This window comes from Mobula birostris, chromosome 1 (genome assembly GCF_030028105.1).
Source record: "Mobula birostris isolate sMobBir1 chromosome 1, sMobBir1.hap1, whole genome shotgun sequence".
NCBI lineage: Eukaryota > Metazoa > Chordata > Chondrichthyes > Myliobatiformes > Myliobatidae > Mobula > Mobula birostris.
This window is the reverse complement of record NC_092370.1, coordinates 200,158,043-200,179,746: the sequence shown is the minus strand read 5'-3', so window position 1 is coordinate 200,179,746 and position 21,704 is coordinate 200,158,043. Positions and strand designations below refer to the sequence as shown.

Sequence of the window (21,704 nt, the reverse complement as noted above, 5' to 3'; positions counted from 1 at the left end):
TACAATACCTCTCAATACACCTCTTTTGACTTAATCTCAATGCAATCTGCAACATGTAACTTCCCTTTAAGCAATGTACTTTTAAATCAACTTAATGATCTACAGATTTCATTATCTTCTGAAGGACTCAGCTGTACAGCACCTTTAAGCGGATAAAGGTCCTTTGGTATGACTGGAAGCAAAGTAGTGAGGCAGGGGGAAGAACGCCAAGCCAGGCTGAAATGCAGAAGGATAAGGCCCCCTCTATCCAGCATCTTTTTAGCAAATGTGGAGTTGCTGGAGAACAAAATAGAGAACCTGAGGGCAAGATTGCAGTGTTTTGTTGAGAAATGAGAGAGATGACTTTCTCCCAGCATACCATATACAGTGAGCAGACCAGAAGGCTTCTCGATTTACAGAATGGACTGAACTGCTCGTTTGGAAAAGGCAAAAGGTGGAGGTGTGTGCTTCGTAAACTCTTGGTGGGTATCCGATATGGCAGTTTTGTTGAGCTCATGTTCCCCCAGTCTTGAACACCTAATGCTATCTGTTCCATTTACCTAGAGAATTCTCCTCCATAATTCTGACTGCAGTTTAAATACCGCCGACTATAATCAAGTGCTTGTGATATTGCATGATGCCATCTACGAACAAGAAACAGTCCATCCTGATGCGTTTCAAATCAATTGAAGAAAACCTTGCCCAATTACCATCAGCATATAATCTGTGGTACCAGAGGTCATAACACACTAGACTACTGTTACACTAAGATGAGGAATGCCTAACTTTCCGTGCCCAGACATTTTTTGGTAAATTAGATCACCTGCATACAGGCAGAGCCTAAAGAGCAAAGCTCCAGGGAGCAGGACAACAATGAGGGTGGTCATCGAGGAGGTAGAGGACCAGCTACGGAATTGCTTCAAGTTGGTGGACTGGGCCGTATTCAAGGACTTACCTGCGGATCTGAATAAATACACCATGGTTGTCAAGGACTTTATAAAAACAGTTGTAGATGAGTGCGTCCCCACAAAATCATTCACTCCTCCCCAACCAGAAGCCCTGGATGAACCATGAGATCCACAATTTGCTGAGGGCCAGATCAGAGGCATTCAAGTCTTGTGAGCAAGAAAATTAGGAGACGTCCTGGTATGATCTCTGGAAAGCCATCTCTTGGACAAGGTGGCATTTCCAGATGAAACTTGAATCAACGAAGGATGCCCGACAGTTATAGCAAGGCTTGAATACTATTATCTCTTAGAAAGTTAAATCAAGTGGCATAGGCGATAACAGGGATTTGCTTTCAGATGAGCTCAATCCCTTCTATGCTCGCTTTCACTCTCAAAACATAGAGGAACCATCATAAACACCCACAGCCCCTGATGATCCTGTGATTTCGGTCTCTCAAGCCAATGTGTCAGCGGCCTTCAGGAGGGTGAACCCACAAAAAGCATCTAGCCCAGAAACGGGTACCTGGCTCAGTACCTGTGCTGAACAACTGGCTGGAGTGTTCACTGAGATCTTTAACCTCTTGCTTTGGCAGTCTGAGGTACCCACAAACGCAAGAAAATCTGCAGATACTAGAAATCCAAAGTAACACACACAAAAGGCTGGAGGAACTCAGCAGGCCAGGCAGCATCTGTAGAAAGGAGTAAACAGTCAACATTTTGGACCGAGACCCTTCATCAGGACTGAAGAAGTCTGAGGTACTCACCTGCTTCAACCAGGCTTCAATTATATCGGTACATAAGAAGAACATGGTAACCTGTCTCCAGTAGCATTTCTATCCACAGTGATGTGTTTTGAGAGGTTGGTGATGAAACATCAATTCCTGCCTGAGAAGCGATTATGGATCTGTTCCAGTTTGCCTACCTGAACAATAGGTCCATAGCAGATGCCATCTCATTGGCTCTTCACTCAACCCTGGAACATCTGGACAGCAAAGGTGCATACATCATGATGCCCTTTATCGACTACAGCTCTGCATTAAGTACCATCATCCCCTCAAAACTAACCAATGAGCTTCAAGACCTTACCTCCTTGTGCAATTACATCTTCTATTTCTTCACTTGAAGACCCCAGACATTCTGATTGGCAACAGCATCTCCTCACAATCTTCATCAGCACAGGTGCACCACAAGGCTATGTGCTTAGTCCCCTGCTCTACTCACTTTACACTTGTGAGTATGTAGTTAAGCACAACACCAATGCTGTATTCAAATTTGCATGTAACACCACTGTCATAGGCCAAATCAAAGTTAGCGATGGATCAGCATGTAGGAGGAAGATTGAAAATCTGCTAAGTGGTGTCATGACAACAACCTCTTAATGTCTGCAGGACCAAGAAGTTAATTACTAACTTTGGGAGGAAGAAACTGGAGGTCCTTGTGCCAGTCCTCATCAGAAGATCAAAGGTGGAGACGGTCAGTAATTTTAAATTCCTTGGTGTTGTTATTTCGGAGGACATGTCCTGTGCCCAGCACTTAAGTGTAATTACAAAGAAAGCACGTCAGCGTTTCTACTTTCTTCAGAGTTGGTGAAGGTTCAACCAGACATCACAGGTAAAGCCCTTCCCACCATTTTGAACATCTATACTAAACGTTGTCACAGGAAAGCAGCATCCATCATCAGGAACCCCACCATCCAGGACATGCTCTCTTCTTGCTACAGACATCAGGTAGAAGGTACAGGAGCCTCAGGACCCACTCTGCCAGGTTCAGGAACAGTTATTACCTCTCAACTATCAGGCTCTTGAATCAAAGGGGATACCTTCACTCAACTTCACTTGCCCATCATTGAAAAGTTCCCACAACCAATAGACTCACTTTCAAGGGCTCTTCATCTGATGTTCTTGATATTTATTCCGTATTTATTTATTTTGGTTACTTTCTTTTTGTATTTGCACAATTTCTTGACTTTTGGACACTGGTTGAAGGTCCAAGTTGGTGTAGCCTTTCATTGATTCTATTATGGACTTATTGGGTATGCCCACAATAAAATGAATCTCAGGGTTGTATATGATGACATGTATGTACTTCGATAATAAGGTAATAATTGGAGATTTGCTTGCGAACAGAAAACAGTTGTGTCATATATGGATTGTGTCAAAATAAATGCGTCATGTACGGATTGGGAGGCATTGATATCATGGGATGCCATGCGTTGGTGCTGGAGCCCAAGGTATCTATATCCAGTATCAGTGATTTAGACCAAGAGATAATGTGATAAATACAGACCCGCTTAATGTACCTGTGTAGAAAATGGAGACAGTAAAGAATAGCTAAGCAGGTAGCTGATGGAATGTATTATTGAAAAATGGGAGGTCATCTACCTGAGCAGAAAAGAATATTTTTCAATATATTTTTAGTGGGAAGTTCAGAAACGATGGTAGTCAGAAGCATGCTCGTCCTTACATATAAAATGCTGAAAGTTGATGTGTAAGTATAATAAGCACAGAGGAAGAAAATTGATATATAAGCCTTTATTTGAAGAGGGTTAGAGTGTGAGCACTTTGTAACTTCCTACTTGCTGTACTTGCATGTTAATTTGCAGCAAGAATAGGAATGTCTTTCTGAAAGCTCTTCTGAACTGCATATGAAATATTGTGGAGAGATCCATCTCCCTGTCTAATGTAAACAATGGATTGCAGACTTTTTATATCAGGGAAATTTAAGCACATTGGTCCTATAGCCACTTTGAGTTTTGAAGATTAAGAAATATCTTTTTTATTTGAGATTATTTCTCCTGGCTGAGGTCTCTGAAATCGAAGTTCACAATATAAGGAAAAAGAGAAAAGTTACTTCACTCAGTAGGTAGCAAATATTTGAAATACTCAACCTAAGGAGCTAGTTATGAGGTGTACAGTTAAGAGCATTCTGACTGGTTGCATCACAGCCTGGTATGGAGCCATTAGTGCACAGGGTCGATCGTAAGAGACTGCAGAGTGTTTAGATTCAGCCAGCTTTATCACAGGCACAACCATCCTCTCTATTGAGTACGTCTTCAAAAAGCAATGCCTCAAGAAGATGGCATCCATCATTATAACCCTAGCCACTTGTACATGCTCTTTTCATATTACCACCATCAGGGCTGAGCAGAGGTACAAGAGCCTGAAGACCCACAATTCTTTCTATTTTGAGAACAGCTTCCCCACCGCCATCAGATTTCTGAATGGCCCATGAACCTCATTATTCATCTTTTGCACTTTTCATTTATTTTGTTACTTACAGTAGTTATTACGTTTAGCATTAGGCTGCTGCTGCGAAGCAAGACACTTCATAAAATATCTCAATGCTGATAAACCTGATTCTGTTTCTGAAATCAATGTAAGTTAGATATTAAAGGAATCAGGGTTGGTACAAAAAATTGACAATAAGGTAAGCCATGATCTTGCTGACTCAGAAAGTAGGCGCAAGGTGCCAGATAGCCAGCTCCTACTTTAATTTCTTGGGTTAGTATTCCTCTTTGCAGAACAAACCATTCAGATTAAGAATCTATGATCCACTGAGTCCAGTCCCAGCATACTCTCTTCAAGATAGAGGTCAAAATTGAATAGAATACTTCAACTGAGGTCTCATCAATGTGTCATACCCATTATCCATATTTTTGCACTACAACTCTCTTGAATTAGGCCAATCAAACAGCTTTCTGAGTCTTATGAACAGCACACTAAAATTAATTTGTACATCATTTGATAGTTTCTTTGTATTTGGAAAGTACAATTTTTTACCAATCTTTCCACTATTTTGCATAACTTCATATTTTCCCACATTTTATACTTGGTATACAGATCAGTGGCTACCAGCCTACAACAGAATCTGCACCAACAGATATAATTTGTAAATTGACGTGACCATAAGATATTCTCGTGTGTCAACCAAATGCAAGCTAATGGAACTGTATTGACTACCCTGCATCAAAACAGGCATCAGACATCTTCAGCTGTTAATTGGCATGATTCTGACAGCAATCAAGGGAGGTTACAGAGTAGACGTTTTAGCAGATTAAGCATGGTCATTGACATATTAACTCTGTCAATAATAGGGATATTTGTGTACTTAAATCATCAGTCCTCACAACAGGGGATTCATTAGTTAGGGGAACAGAAAGGAGGTTCTGTGGATAAGAACGAGATTCCTGGCTGGTATGTTGCCTCCTGGACGCCAGGTTCCGCCACATCTTGGATTGAGTCCTCAGCATTTTTAAGTGGGAGGGTGAACAACCAGAGGTTGTGGTCCATGTAGGTACCAATTACATAGGTAGGAAGAGTGTCAAGGTTCTGTACAGTGAGTTCAGGGTGGTAGGTGCTAAGTTAAAGGGCAGGACCCCCATGATTGTTACCCATGTCAAGTGCTAATGAGGCCAGAAATAGGAAGATTATACAGTCTAACATGTGGCTAAGGAATTAGTGTAGGAGAGAGGGCATCAGATCATTTGGCTCCCTTCCAGGGAAGGTGGGACCTACGGAAGGGAAGGTTTGCACTGGAAGGGGATGAATATCCTTTTGGGAAGGTTTGTTAGTGATGCACGGTGGGCAGGGGGATTAAATTAGAGCTACGGGGGGGGGGGGGGTGAGAACCGGAGTGCCAGAACAGTTAGTGGAGAAGTTGTGGAGACAGATACTGTTAAGACATCAAAGTCAGGAATGAAATGGTTGAGCACGGTGTGAATAATGTCCTGATATGTTCATATTTCAATGCAAGAAGTATCGTAGGAAAGGCAGATGAGCTCAGGGCATGGATCAACACCTGGAGTTATGATATTGTACCTATTAGTGAGACTTGGTTGCAGGAGGGGTAGGACTGGCAGCTCAATATTTTGGGGTTTTGTTGTTTTAGACATAAGAAAGTGGGAGAGATTGAAGGATGAGGGGTGGCATTACTAGTCAGGGAAGATGTTATGGCAGTGCTCAGTCAGGACAGACTGGAGAACTAATCTTGTGAGATGTTATGGATGGAACTGAGTAATAAGAAAGGTATCACCACATCAGTGAGGCTATATTACAGACCACCCAACAGTCTGAGGAATTTAGAGGAGCAAATTTGTAGAGAGATCAGACTATTGCAAGAAACATAAGGTTGTTATAATTGGTGATTTTAACTTTATATTGACCAGGACTCCTTTACTGTAAAAAGACTAGATAGGATAGAGGTCATCAAATGTGTTCAGGAAAATTTCCTTAATCAATACATAGAAGTCCCAGTGAGAGAGTGTTCGATATTGGATCTGCTGTTAGGGAATGAGACAGCAGGTGACAGAAATTTATGGTGGGGGGAACACTGCATCTAGTGATTACAATGCCATTAGTTTCAAAGTATGTTTGCCAAAAGATAGGTCTGGTCCACAGGTTGAAATTTTAAGTTGGAGAAAGGCCAATTTTGATGGTATCAGAAATGATCTGGCAAGTGTGGATTGGGACAGGCTTTTTTTTCTGGCAAAGGTGTACTTGGTAAGTAGGAGGCCTTCAAAAGTGAAATTTTGAGAGTACAACGCTTGTATGTGCCTGTCAGAATCAAAGGTAAAGATACCAGATGTAGGGAACCTCGGTTTTCAAGAGATGTTGAGATTCTGGTTAAGAGGGGAAAAGAAGGAGATACATTGCAGATATAGGCAGGTTGGGAACAAGTAAGGTGCTAGTGGAGTGTAAGAAATGCAAGAGAACACTTACAAAAGAGATCGGGGGGCTAAAAGAAGGCATGAGGTTGCCTTAGCAGACAAGGTGAAGGAGAATCCCAAGGCATTCTACCGATATGTTAAGAGCAAAAGGATTGCAAGAGAGAAAACTAGTTTTCTGGAAGATCAAAATGATAATCCATGTGTGGAACTAAAAGAGATGGAGAGATCTTTAATGAATTTTTTGCATCTCTGCTTACTGAGGAGAAGGATACAGAGTCTATTGAAGTGAGGCAAAACAGCATCAACTTCATAGACCCTGTATGGATTACAGAGGAGGTGGTGTTTGTTGTCTTGAGGTAAATTAGGGTGGATAAATGCCCAGCACTTGACAAGATGTTCCCTCGGACCCTGCGGAAGGCAAGTACAAAAATTGCTGGGGCTGTAGCAGAGATAATTAAATCATCCTTGGAGACCGATGAGCTATCAAGAGGATAGGAGGATGTTGTTTCACTGTTTAAGAAAGGCTCTAAAAATAAACTGGGAAATTATAGGCCAGTGAGCCTGACATCAGTTGTGGGAAAGTTATTGGAAGGTATTCTAAGGGACATGATATGAGTATTTGGATGGTCACGGATTGATTATGGATAGTCAGCATGGCTTCATGCATCATAGATTGTGTCTAACCAATATTATAGTGTTTTTTAGGAGTTTACCATGAAAGTTTATGAAGACAAGGCAGTGGGTGTTATCTACATGGACTTCAGCAAGGCAATTGACAAGGTCCCCCATGGGAGGTTGGTCAAGAAGGTTCAGTCACTCGGCATTCAAAATAAGGTAGTAAATTGGATTAGACATTGGTTTTGTGGGAGAAACTAGAGAGCAGTAGTAGATGGTTGACTCTCTGACTGGAGAGTTGTGACTAGTGGAGTGCTGCTGGATATGTTGTTATTTGTAATTTATATCAATGATCTGGATAATAATACAGATAACTGGATCAGCAAATTTGCAGATAACCCCAAGTTTGGGGTGTAGTGGACGGCGAGGAAGGCTGACTTGGCTTGCAGCTGGATCTGGACCAGCTGGAAAAGTGGGCTGAAAAATGGCAGGTGGAATTTCATGCGGACAAGTGTTAGCTCTTCATTAGAACCAACCAGGGTAGGTCTTACACAGTGTACGGTAGGGCTGTGAGGCATGTGGTATAACAAAAGGATCTGGGAATACAGCTCCATAATTCATTGAGAGTGGCATCACAGGTAGATAGGGTTGTAAAGAAATCTTTTGGCACATTGGCCTTCATAGATCAAAGAGATGGGATTTTATGTTGTTGTATAAGATATTGGTGAGGCCTAATTTGGAATATTGTATACAGTTTTGGTCACCTACCTACAGGAAAGATGCAAATAAGATTCAAAGGGTACAAAGAAAATTTAAAGTATGTTGCGGGGTCTGGTGTACCTGAGTTATATGGAAGAATTGAATAGGTTAGGTCTTTGTTTCTTGGAATGTAGAAGGTTGAGGGGAGATTTGATAGAGATATCGTGTCAAGTCAAGTGAAATTTATTGTCATTTAACTACATACATGTACGTAATAGACCATAAGACTATAAGACAAAGGAGGAGAAGCAGGCCATTCGGCCCATCGAGTTTGCTCCGCCATTTTATAATGAGCTGATCCATTTTCTCCTATTTTGTCCCACTCCCCTGCCTTCTCACCATAACCTTTGATGCCCTGGCTACTCAGATATCTATCAGTCTCTGTCTTAAATACGCCCAATGACTTGGCCTCCACTGCTGCCCGTGGCAACAAATTCCATAGATTCACCACCCTCTGACTAAAAAAATTTCTTCGCATTTCTGTTCTGAAAGGGCGCCCTTCAATCCTTAAGTCATGCCCTCTCGTACTAGACTCCCCCATCATGGGAAACAACTTTGCCACATCCACTCTGTCCATGCCTTTTAACATTTGAAATGTTTCTATGAGGTCTCCCCTCATTCTTCTAAACTCCAAGGAATACAGTCCAAGAGCAGCCAAACGTTCCTCATATGTTAACCCTCTCATTCCCTGAATCATTCTAGCGAATCTTCTCTGTACCCTCTCTAACGTCAGCACATCCTTTCTTAAATAAGGAGACCAAAACTGCCCACAGTACTCCAAGTGAGGTCTCACCAGCGCCTTATAGAGCCTCAACATCACATCCCTGCTCCTATACTCTATTCCTCTAGAAATGAATGCCAACATTGCATTCACCTTCTTCACTACTGACTCAACCTGAAGGTTAACTTTAAGGGTATCCTGTACGAGGACTCCCAAGTCCCTTTGCATCTCAGAACTTTGAATTCTTTCCCCATTTAAATAATAGTCTGCCTGTTTATTTTTTCTGCCAAAGTGCATAACCATACACTTTCCAACATTGTACTTCATTTGCCACTTCTCTGCCCATTCTTCCAATCTATCCAAGTCTCTCTGCAGACTCTCTGTTTCCTCAGCACTACCGGCCCCTCTTCTACCTATATTCGTATCGTCAGCAAACTTAACCACAAAGCCATCTATTCCATAATTCAAATCGTTGATGTACAATGTAAAAAGAAGCAGCCCCAACACTGATCCCTGCGGAACACCACTGGTAACCGGCAGCCAACCAGAATAGGATCCCTTTATTCCCACTCTCTGTTTCCTGCCAATCAGCCAACGCTCTATCCACGTATGTAACTTTCCCGTAATTCCATGGGCTCTTATCTTGTTAAGTAGCCTCGTGTGTGGCACCTTGTCAAAGGCCTTCTGAAAATCCAAATATATAACATCCACTGCATCTCCCTTGTCTAGCCTACTGGTAATTTCCTCAAAAAATTGTAATAGGTTTGTCAGGCAGGATTTTCCTTTAAGGAATCCATTCTGAGTTCTGCCTATCTTGTCATATGCCTCCAGGTACTCTATAACCTCATCCTTGACAATCGACTCCAACAACTTCCCAACCACGGATGTCAAGCTAACAGGTCTATAATTTTCTTTTTGCTTCCTTGCCCCCTTCTTAAATAGCGGAGTGACATTTGCAATCTTCCAGTCCTCCGGAACCATGCCAGAATCTATCGACTTTTGAAAGATCATCGCTAATGCCTCCGCAATCTCCACAGCTACTTCCTTCAGAACACGAGGGTGCATTCCATCTGGTCCAAGAGATTTATCTACCTTTAGCCTATTCAGCTTCCTGAGTACCTTCTCTGTCGTAATTGTGACTGTGCACACTTCTCTTCCCTGCCACCCTTGAGTGTCCGGTATCCTGCTGTCTTCCTCAGTGAAGACTGATGCAAAATACTTGTTCAGTTCCTCTGCCATCTCCTCATCTCCCATTACAATTTCTCCAGCATCATTTTCTATCGGTCCTATATCTACTCTCACCTGTCTTTTACTCTTTATATACTTGAAAAAGCTTTTAGTATCCTCTTCGATATTATTTGCTAGCTTCCTTTCATAGTTAATCTTTTCTCTCTTAATGACCTTCTTGGTTTCCTTTTGTAAGGTTTTAAAAACTTCCCAATCCTCTCTGTTCCTACTAATTTTTGCTTCCTTGTACGCCCTCTCTTTTGCTTTAACTTTGGCTTTGACTTCTCTTGTCAACCACGGTTGCATCCTTTTTCCACTCAAAAATTTCTTCTTTTTTGGAATATACCTGTCTTGCACATTCCTCATTTCTCGCATAAACTGCAACTACTGCTGCTCTGCTGTCTTTCCCGCCAGTGTCTCTTTCCAGTCAACTTTGGCCGGTTCCTCTCTCATGCCACTGTAATTTCCTTTACTCCACTGAAATTACCGACACATCAGATTTCGGCTTCTCTTTTTCTAATTTCACAGTGAACTCAATCATGTTATGATCACTGCCTCCTAGGGTTCCTTCACCTCATTCTCTTCAATCACCTCCGGTTCATTACACAATACCCAATTCAGTACAGCCGATCCCCTAGTAGGCTCAACAACAAGCTGTTCTAAAAAGCCATCTCACAGACATTCTACAAATCCTCTCTCTTGAGATCCAGTGCTTTTCCCAATCTACCAATTTTCCCAATCAGTGATTTTCCCAATCTACTCGCATGTTAAAATCCCCCACAATTATCATAACACTGCCCTTCTGACAAGCCTTTTCTATTTCCAGTTGTAATTTGTAGTCCACATCCCTGCAGCTGTTTGGAGGCCTATAAATAACTGCCATCAGGGTCCTTTTACCCCTGCTATTTCTTAGCTCAACACATAAAGATTCTGCACCTTCCGATCCTATATCACCTCTTTCTAATGATTTAATATCATTTCTTACCAATAAAGCCACGCCTCCCCCTCTGCCTACCTTCCTATCCTTCCAATACACCGTGTATCCTTCGATGTTCAACTCCCATCCTTTAGCCAGGTCTCAGTGATGGCCACAATATCATACCTGCCAATCTGTAGCTGTACAACAAGATCATCCACCTTATTCTATAATATATATAACCATATAATGTATATAGAAACAAAGCAATGTGGAGATAAAACATTGAGGGGTATAGATAGGGCAAATGCAAGCAGGCTTTTTCCACTGAGGTTGGGTAGGACTATAACTAGAGGTCATGGGCTAAGGATGAATGTTGAAAAGTTTTAACTGGAACACATGGGGAGATTTCACTCAGAGGGTTGTGAGAGTGTGCAGTGAGCTGCAAGCGTAAGTGGTGCGTGTGAACTTGATTTTAATGTTTAAGCAAAGTTGGGATAGGTACATGGATGGTAGGGGTATCGAGGGCTATGGTCCCGGTGCAGGTCTATGGGAGTAGGCAATTTAAATTTGTACGGAAGGGTACTAAGGGGTCAGAGAGCTTGTTTCTGTGCTATAGTTTTCTATGACTCAATAACTTGTGTATCTGAGTTCTCTGTCGTCAGAAGCTTTAAGATCATCCATGTGAATTACTTTGTCCCAGCAAAAGCATTTAAACATTCCAAGGTGTCCTATTGCAAGTATATAATTCAATGGAAATATTAGTCAGATTCAATATATCAAAGCAAATGATGCCTTTTGTAGCTAGCAAAAATTGTTTTGAATCATCTGCTCTTTTTGTTCTTTTGAGTTCAGGGCGATTCTACTTAGTTTCTTCCCGGAGACAGTCTTCTACCAGGTGGTCTCCAGAGTGTTTGATGTTGTGTTGAATAAAGATATTTTATATCTAGCAGCTTTATTCTGTGTGTGACTCATTCACTGTCACAGCAGCATTAACTTTAATAAAAAAGCAGTTTGTTGTCGTTTCCCTAATTGCATAATAATTTTCCAAATGTTGTCTTGCCAGTTCCCCAATGATTGATTTCTGTTGGTTTATCCATAGGTAAGCCCAAATGGTCCAGTTCCTTTTATTTCATTCTTTTTCTTTCTTTTTAGTTGATGTGAAATATTTACTCTTTTAAGCTACTGGTGTGTTGCAGAATTTCAAGCATTTTGGAAAATCACTAATGCATCAAATACCTTTACAGCCACCTCTTTTACAACACTTGGATGCAGGCTGCAATATCTAGGGAATTTGTTTGATTTTTAGTTTCCTTTAATTTTGTCCGAATTTTGTCATTTGTGATGCATTTAACTTTGTGTTTTACCAACATTAGACTCTTCAGCTTAGAAATTCGATTGGAAGAAAAACCTTTGCACTTGTTTTTGATGCACGCTGCAGATGGCGGCATACAGGAGTGAGATAGATCAGCAGGTTGAATGGTGTTGCAATAACCGTCTTGCACGCAGTATCATTAAGACCAAGGAATTGATTGTGCATTTTAGGAAGGAGAAGTTGGTTAAACATATCCCAGTCTTCATTGAGGGGTTAGCAGTGGAAATGATGAGCAACTTCAAGTTACAAACTTCAATGATTGTCTCAGGAGATCTATTCTGGACCCAACACATTGATTGAATCATGAAGAAGGCATGCTAGAAGCGATTTGGTATGTCACTAAAGATTCTTGAAAATTGCTGTAAATATGCAATGGAGAGCATTTTGACTGGTTTCATTACGGCCTGAAATGGAGTCTTCAATGCCCAGAATCACAAGAGACTACAGAGCATTGCAGACTTAGCTAGCTCCATCATGGGCACAATATTCTTCACTATTGAGGTCATCTGCAAGAGAGAAGATGGCATCCATCTGTAAGAAGCATCACTCTCTTGGATGTGCTGTATTGGTTACCATCATTAGTGAGGAAGTACAGTAGCTTGGAGACCCACTTGACAATTCAGAAATAGCTTCTTCCCCTCTACCATCAGATTTCTGAATGGTCAATGAATGCTCTCTCATAATTCCTTTTTTTCTTGCACAATTTGTTTTGGTCAGTCATTTGTCTTGCACTGTCCCAGTGCCATAGAACAATACATTTCATATCATGTCAGTGATATTCTGATAGGGGTTCAGCATGTTGGAAAATATTTAAGGCTATTTAAACAAAAGAATTCCCACCTGTTGGGAAACTGGACCACATTGCTGATTGCATTACTACTTAATATTTGCATGTGTAAAGTTACTAGCTACAGAAATTGGATCATTGGATTGTCATGTAGATCTTGTTTTTTTTGAATCACAGTAGAACAAAGTGTTAGGAATTGTATGTATCTGCACTTTACTTGTTCTTTTGTGACATTTTATTTTGATTGACTTCTCAATATTTCAGTGCTCCCCTTGAGAGACAGCACTGATACAGATGACAATATCTCTGCACCAGTCATACACAGCTGCAAAAAAGCTATTTGCAGTAAATGATGGCTCTGCCTATAGTCCCCAAGTTAATCTACCATCTGATGACTTCTGTGAATGTGTCCAGATGTAGGGTCTTGGCCCAAAACATTGACTGTTTATTCGCATCTGTAGTTGCTGCCTGAGTAGCTAAGTTCCTTCTGCATTTTGGGTGTTGCTCAAGATATCCAACGTCTGCAGAATGACTTGTGTTTTTACTGTCTACTATCTTTGGGACCCCATATTGAAAAAAGAATTTTCTGGCATTGAAGAGGGTCCAGAGAAAGGGGGGACCCCACCTCCTTGCTCTGATTTCTCATCCTTTTTTTCCCAGTCCTTATGAAGGGTCCCAGCCTGAAACAACGAATGTTTGCTGTTTTCCATGGACGCTGCCCGGCCCTTCGCCATTCCTCTCCATAGGTGCTGCCTGACTGCAGCATTTTGTGTGTGTTCCTTTGGATCTCCAGCATCTACATCATCTCTTGTGTTTGATTTCTCTGAAGTTGGGCAATTCCTGTGCTGGCAGCATTGTTGATTAAAAAGAATTTATAGTGAAAGTTACTATGTGAATATCAGAGCTTTGAATAATCTTAAATTTATGGAGACAGGGCAAGAACGATGATCAAAAGTGTGTCAAATTTGGAGGAGACTAAGGTATGGATGACATTCTCAACAGCAGAAGAGTAAAGGCAAGGTCAGCTATTGGTCACATTAAGAGAATTTAACATTCGCTATTCGCATAGTTCAATAGGAAGTTGCGAATTGTATAACCCACATTCTTGAAAACGTTACAACTGAAATGGTCTCCATGCACTCTAGGACCAATTGATCTACTTCAACACTGCGGAGTTAATCATTATACAATTGTCTGAGCTCATATTTGTGTGTATAATATTGGGACTAACTCACTCCTTTGTGTTTGTTTCTTGATATTAGATTATTTTATAGTTTATACTCAGGATGTTGCCAGGACTTGAGGACCTGAGTTACAAGGAAAGGCTGGATAAGTTAGAAATTTATTCCTTGAACCATAAGGGAATGAGGGGAGTTTTGATAGAAGTGTACAGAATTATGAAGGTGTTAGATAGGATAAATGCATTCAAGTTTGGTGAGACTAGAATAATTTCAGGGTGAAAGATGAAATATTTAAAGGAGACGTGAGTGGAACTTCACTTAGGGTGGTGAATGTGCAGAAGTAGTGGATGCAAGTTAGATTTCAACATTTAAGAGAAATTTCAGGTTCAAAGTAATTTTATCAAGTATGTATCTGTCACTGTAGACTACCCTGAGTTTAATATCTTGCAGACATTCACAGTAGAACAAAGAAATAAATAGAATCAGTATACAAAAGCTACATACAAAGACCAGTGCACTAAACAAGACAAACTGTGCAAATACAAAAAAAATTAGAATAATAAATAATACTGAGAACTTGAGTTGTAGAGTCTTTGGAAGTGAGTCCATAGTTTGTGTTCATTGTTGAGGTGAAGTTTGGATAAGTACATGGAGAGGAGAGGAATGGAGGACTGTGGTTCAGGTGTGGGTTGATGAGTCTAGGCAGAATAACAAGCACAGTTTAGACAGGCCAATAAGCCTGCTTCTGTGCTGTGGTGCCTTAAAACTCTGCTTGGTACAGGGTGACATGTTGTTCAGTTTGATTTCTCTGATCTGTCTATATTGTATTTGCACTGGTAAATCATTTTTTCTGTATTATTTAAATATCCTTATAACAATGGATTTAAAGGAAATTTACTGTTTGAATTACAAAATTCCCTATATATAGCAGATACATATTTAAATGTTTAGCTCTGCTTGACTTTGAGCAGCATTCACTCAGATTTTTAAATTGTGGAACCATTTTACATCAAGATTTAATTATACACTTATTACCTTTCCCCCTTTTGAATTATTTTTCTTAGCTATTGTGAAATGTCAAGTTCAAATTAAATGTATTAAAGTACGTACATGTCACCATATATTATCCTGAGGTTCATTTCTTGCAGACATTCACAGTGGAACAAAGAAATATAATAGAAACAATTAAAATGCTCCAGAATATCTGTTCGCTCTGTCTATCCTTCACTTACAAAGTTTGTTATCAAAGTGGAATAACTAATCTGGAGTGATTGATAGGAATGGAACATTTAATCCTAATGTCTACCGAGTTTTAGTTATCCTCATGTGTGACTCATTATCAGATGTACTAATTAAATCTTGGCAGTTAATGGTGGTCAATTTCAAGGTTTTAGCTTACTTAGAATGATTTTTTAAAGCTCCAAATAAATTAAAATTGATGTTTTCATGCTTTTAACATTGTTTTTGCAGCATTCATTAATCAATGGCATCAAGAATCTAAGGACAAAGTAATGATGCTTTTGCTGACACATCTTCCATTACTGAAGCCAGGAAACATTGATGCAAAAAAAGAGTACATGAAGCTTTTGCCTAAAATTTTGGCTCATTCCATTGAGAACAATCAGCACATAGAAGAAAGTAGGCAGCTCTTATCTTATGCTTTGATCCATCCTGCCACCTCATTGGAGGACCGAAATGCACTAGCAATGTGGCTCAACCATTTAGAGGATCGCACCTCTGGTTATGGAAGCCAGAGTAGGGGACGCCATGATTCAGTGGATTTTGGGCAAACTCTTTATTATCACCAAAGACAGAACTCTGATGACAAGCTCAATGGTTGGCAGAGTTTACGTGATTCTGGAATTTGTGTGTCTACTTCTAACTGGCCAGACAAGAACCAGGCTTGTGAGAATGGGCATTTGCCTCTTTATTCTTCTACTTCTGTACCTGCAACTATCAACACTATTGGGACTAGCACAACCACAAGTAAGTACAATATACTTTGAAATGTAATGCTTTCTCACAGTTTAAAGAAACTGCAATACTGTCAGACAAGTCATAATTTTTGGGTTCATTTGTTTCTAACGGAAAAATGATACTAAGATCTGCAGAGTGATTATATCAAATGCTGACTTTCCTTTGTGACAAGAGAAAAGGGAATCACATTTTTGCAAGTGACAGGATAGGAAGAGGTATAATCAAGATAGCTGTGAGAGTCAGATTTATAAACGATCAGACATAGGAACAGAATTAGGCAATTTGTCCCATCGAGTCTGCTCTGCCATTCAATCATGGCTGATCCTTTTTTTTTTCTCCTCCTCAACCCCATTTCCCAGTCTTCTCCCCATAACCTTTGATGCCGTGTCCAATGAAGAACCTATAAATCTCTGCCTTGAATACACCTAACCAACTGGCCTCCACAGCTACACGTGTTAACAATTTCACCACCCTGTAGCTAAAGAAATTTCTCTGCATCTCTGTTTTGAATGGACACCTCTCTATCCTGAGACTGTGCCCTCTCTTCCTAGACTCTCCCACCATGGGAAACATCCTTTCCATATATACTCTGCCTAGGCCTTTCAACATTTGAAAGGTTTCAATGAGATCCCCCCGTCATCCCTCTAAATTCCAGCAAGTACAGACCCAGAGCCATCAAACATTCCTCGTATGATAACCATTTCATTCCTGGAATGATCCTTATGTGCCAGCACATCTCTTCTAAGATAAGAAGCTCAAAGCTGCACACAGTACTGAGGGTGAGCTTCACCGGTGCCTTATAAAGCCTCGGCATCACATCCCTGCACTTGTATTCTAGACCTCTTGAAATGAATTCTAACATTGCATTTGCCTTCCTCACCACCGACTCAACCTGCAAGTTGACCTTTAGTGTGTTCTGCACAAGGACTCCCAAGTCCCTTTGCATCTCAGATTTTTGGATTTTCTTTCCATTTAGAAAATAGTCCGTACATTTATTAGTACTACCAAAGTGCATGATTATGCATTTTCCAACATTGTATTTCATTTGCTACTTTCTGGCCCATTCTCCTAATCTGTCAAAGTCCTTCTGCATCCTACCTGCTTCCTCAACACTATCTGCCCCTCCACCAATCTTCATATCATCTGCGAACTTGGCAACAAAGCCTTCTACTTCATCATCAAAATCATTTATATACAGCATAAAAAGAAGTGGTCCCAACACTGACTGCTGTAGAACACCACTAGTCACTGGTAGCCAACCAGACAAGGATCCTTTTATTCCCAGTTGCTGCCTTCTTCCAAACAGCCAATGCTCTAACCATGTTAGTAATCTTTCTGTAATACCATGGGCTCTTAACTTGGTAAGCAGCCTCAGGTGTGGCACCATGTCATAGGCCTTCTGAAAGTCCAAATATACAACATCCACTGCATCCCCTTTATCTATCCTACTTGTAATCTCCTCAAAGAATTCCAATCGGTTCGTCAGGCAGTATTTTCTCTGAAGGAAACCATGCTGACTTTGTACTATCTTGTGCTGTGTCACCAAGTACTCCATCACCTCATCCTTAAATTGACTCCCAACATCTCCCCAACCACTGAGGTCAGATTAACTGGTCTATAATTTCCTTTCTGCTGCCTTTCTCCTTTCTTAAAGAATAGAGTGACATTTATAATTTTCCAGTCCTCTGGCACCATGCCAGAGTCCAATGATTTTTTGAAAAATAATTTCTAATGCCGCCACAATCTCTAATGCTACCTCTTTCGGAACTCTAGGGTGCAATTCATCAGTAGATAGTCTGTCTCCGGTGATGGTGGAAGAGAGAGGGAGAAAAGCAGCAAGTAAATTTAGTTCAGGGTGGAAGGTGAGGGCAAAGTTGATGAAATTGACGAACTCAGTATGGGTGCAAGAAGCAGCACCAATGCAGTTGTCAGTGTAGTGTCGGAAGAGTTGGGGGTGTTACCAGTATAGGCTTGGAATGCAGACTGTTCTACATAGCCAACGAAAAGGTAGACGTAGCTGGGGCTCCTGCAGGTACCCATGGCTACACCTTTGATTTGGAGAAGGTGGAAAGAGTCAAAAGAGAAATTGTTGAGGTTGGGAACCAGTTCTGTCACAGAGAAGGGTGATAGTGGAAGGGAACTGATTCGGTCTGTTGTAGAGAAAGAAGCGGAGAGATTTAGGCCTTCCTGATGGGAGATAAAAGTATATAGGGATTGGACAATTACATTGACAGTGAAAATGAGGTGATTAGGAACAGTGAACTTAAAGTGATTAAAGTAATCAAGAGCATGTGAAATGTCATGGATGTAGGTAAGAAGGGACTGAACCAAGGGGAACAACATGGAGTTATGTTGCTTGTTCTATCTGCATATTTACTATTTGTCATTCATTAACCGGCTGGTGGTAGAGTGGCATCAGCGCTGGACTTTGGGGCGAGAGGTGCTGAGTTCAAATCTAGCCGGCTCTCTTGCATGCTCTCCATCCGTGCCTGAGTTGAGTGTCAAGCTAACAACTCGACCTCGTTTAAAAAAAAACCTGGAGAGGGATTGGCAAACTTCGATGACTTGCATTTTTAATCAAAATTATCAATATAAATTGTAAATAGTTAAGGGGCCACGAAGCGGTTCTGTGGCATTCCATGAATATCAACCTGAAAAGACCTGCATGTTCCTAATTTTCTAACTTCCAACAAATTCTTTACCCATTTATTAAGGCCACATCTAAGTAGCATCCTTCTTGGAGAATACTAAGTGTCAAATGGCACAAGGATGCTACTTAGATATGGATAAGGAAAATTGTCAGTGTGGATAAACATTTGGCTAAAATACAGAAACCATTAGTAATGTACAGGCACTTATCAATATTTAAATTATAAGAATTAGGCTATTTGTCCCTCATGAACTGATTTATTTTCCCTCTCAACCCCCATTCTCCTACCTCCTCCCTGAAACCTTTGACACCTATTCAAGAACCTATCAACCTCTGCTTTAAGTATACCCAAGTATACTTTGCCTCCATGGTATCTGTTGCAATGTATTCCACAGATACGTCACACTTTGGCTAAAGAATTCCTCCTCATCTCTGTGATAAAGGGACATTCTTGTATTCTGTGGCTGTGCACACTGGTCCTCGATTCTCTCACTATTGGAAACATCCTCTTCACATCCACTCTATCTAGGCCTTTCAATATTTGATAGGTTTCAATGAGATCCTCCCTTTATCTTCTAAACTCCAGCAAGTAGTCCGAGAGTCATCAAACCCTTCTCATACAATAACCCTTTCATTTCCAGAATAATTCTCGTGGACCTCCTGTGGACACTCTCCAATGCTGGCACATACTTTCTTAGAAAAGAGGCCCAAAACTGCTCACTATATTCCAAGTGTGGTCTGACTCATGCCTTATAAAGCCTCAGCATTACATCCTTGCTTTTATATTCCTGTCCTCTAGAAATGAATGCGAACATTGCATTTGCCTTCCTTATGACTAACTCCACCTGCAAGTTAACCTGCAGGGAATCCTGTACTAGGACTCCCAAGTCCCATGCCTCATGGGTCTATCCTGAAGCTTCATTGTTTATCCTTGGGCAATTCAGATAAAATACATCCACGATCTCTTTTCTGTTGCAATAATTACAACCTCAAGACTAGTATATTTATCAAAGATTTTACATACCACACTCAGATGATTTTCAGAGCATCCTGTGAACATGTTAATGCATATCAGGATATTTCTATCAACTTAAGGGTTGATTTATGGTTTCCTGCTTTGTTTCCCCTCTAAATTTTTGATTATGATTTACACTGGTCTCCAAACTAATGCAATTCCTATTTTGCCAATTTAAATTAACAGCTTCTAAAATAACATTTAAAATTATGTATATTTTATAAAAGTTAGATTGTGGAAAATCAAAATTGGTGCCAAGTTCTAACATCAATACTTTGAAGTAGTTGAAAATGGTAATGTCTTTGCTGCCACTGTAAAAATAGAACAGACGAATAAATCTCTTTCTGAAGTGATTATTTAAAATACTATATGTAGTAGTTTGTTTGAAATAATGTCTGACACGTCTGGTGTTACTGAATCATACAAGTGTGAAGTGAAAAAAAGTGTTCAAATAGAAATACCTGAAACAACACTTTATTTGACCAAAATTATTTTACCTTGATAGATGGTTGCATCATTATGTTGACTTGTCAGAATTTCTCAGCAATTGCTCTAATATATTTTGGGTGAATTAATTTAGACATCTGGTAATTGTTGGAAGTTTTCACTTAAATGTTGCACTGTTTGGAAGAGATTTGTGCTCATAATATTAATACTTAGAACATAACACATACATTGGAAATGATCATACATGACATTAATACGCTAAGATGCTCTTGTAATGTCATGTAGAAGGACTTAAGATAATATTTGTGTTCCAAGAAGAGCATCGAAGAAATATAATGTATCTATCAAGGCAACTTCCCCCAGAATAAAGCAGACTGTGTGTTCAGGATGTTAAGGGTAATTATTAACAATATTTCTGGTAATAATAAAGCTGTTGTCTATCTAGTAACAAAATTGGGTAATCTCTAGGTATGTCACTTTCAAAATTTTGTTGGGTTTATTTTTGATCACATTTTGATTTTTATATCTTTGGCATGATAATCTTGGTATTGTACAATTTTAATATTTGTTTGCTCTTAATTTAAGAAATTCTATATTCATATATAGTGAGGGATCACTAAACTTGCCACCAAACTGCCTGCAAATTACAGACAAACCTATAAATGTAAAACAATGGGATACCAATTGTTGGAAACAATCTGGGAAATGAGCAATTGTTCCAGCTGTTTTTGGAAATCATCTGTCCTGATAGCTTGCTCTATGATTATTTGAGAAAATGGCTATTTGAAGAGGATTGCAACATAATGCTCAGAAATAATGCAGTATACACCAAATATTTGGTTTGAATTAAGCTTATTTTATGAAATCATCTGCTGGCTTTTTCCATTTGACGTTTGAACTCTCTTCCTAATAAAGGCTCAGTCAGATCAAAGCTAACGGAACTTAGACCCTGAAAAACAGTCAGTAGGGAACGGTCACCCAGTTATGGCTTGAATTGCTAAGATTTTAACCCCACAAGCATCAGGAGTTGGATATCCTTCCTGACCTGAGGTCCTTAAAATGATGGTCAGACTTTGCCAGAGATCTCCCAATTGTCCATTGGCAGTGGATTTCATATAAAATCAACAGGAGAGCACAATGTGGCTGCAAATCCCCAACAGTCCTGCTATGAACAGGAAGCCTATTAATTTGAATTGAGACAAATGGATGTGAGGGGGAAAGGAGTATATGTATATTTTTCATTACTTTTCATAAATGTGTTTAATTTTTGTTTTTATATATATATAGCTGCTTAAAACTTAAAGCTTTTGAATGTTTTTGAATACGATTCAAGTTGTCAACAGCTGGCAGAGGCAGTGGATATGACTCAGTGTGTCAATTTTTTTTCCAGTAGGTTTGTGAACAGCTCTTGTTCTGGTGTTGCCACTCAGCAACATTACATTA

The 21,704-nt window shown here is 40.1% G+C and overlaps 1 protein-coding gene across 6 annotated transcripts in view; it reads left to right on the top strand.

Moving 5' to 3' along the window:
* Positions 1-21,704, top strand: part of samd4a (sterile alpha motif domain containing 4A) — a 174,188-nt gene that overhangs the window by 53,921 nt on the left and 98,563 nt on the right. For all 6 annotated transcript variants that reach the window (XM_072268648.1, XM_072268617.1, XM_072268626.1 and 3 more), the window contains exon 3: positions 15,643-16,158. In XM_072268648.1, the coding sequence (XP_072124749.1) occupies positions 15,643-16,158 (516 nt within the window). The remainder of the gene's footprint in view (positions 1-15,642; positions 16,159-21,704) is intronic.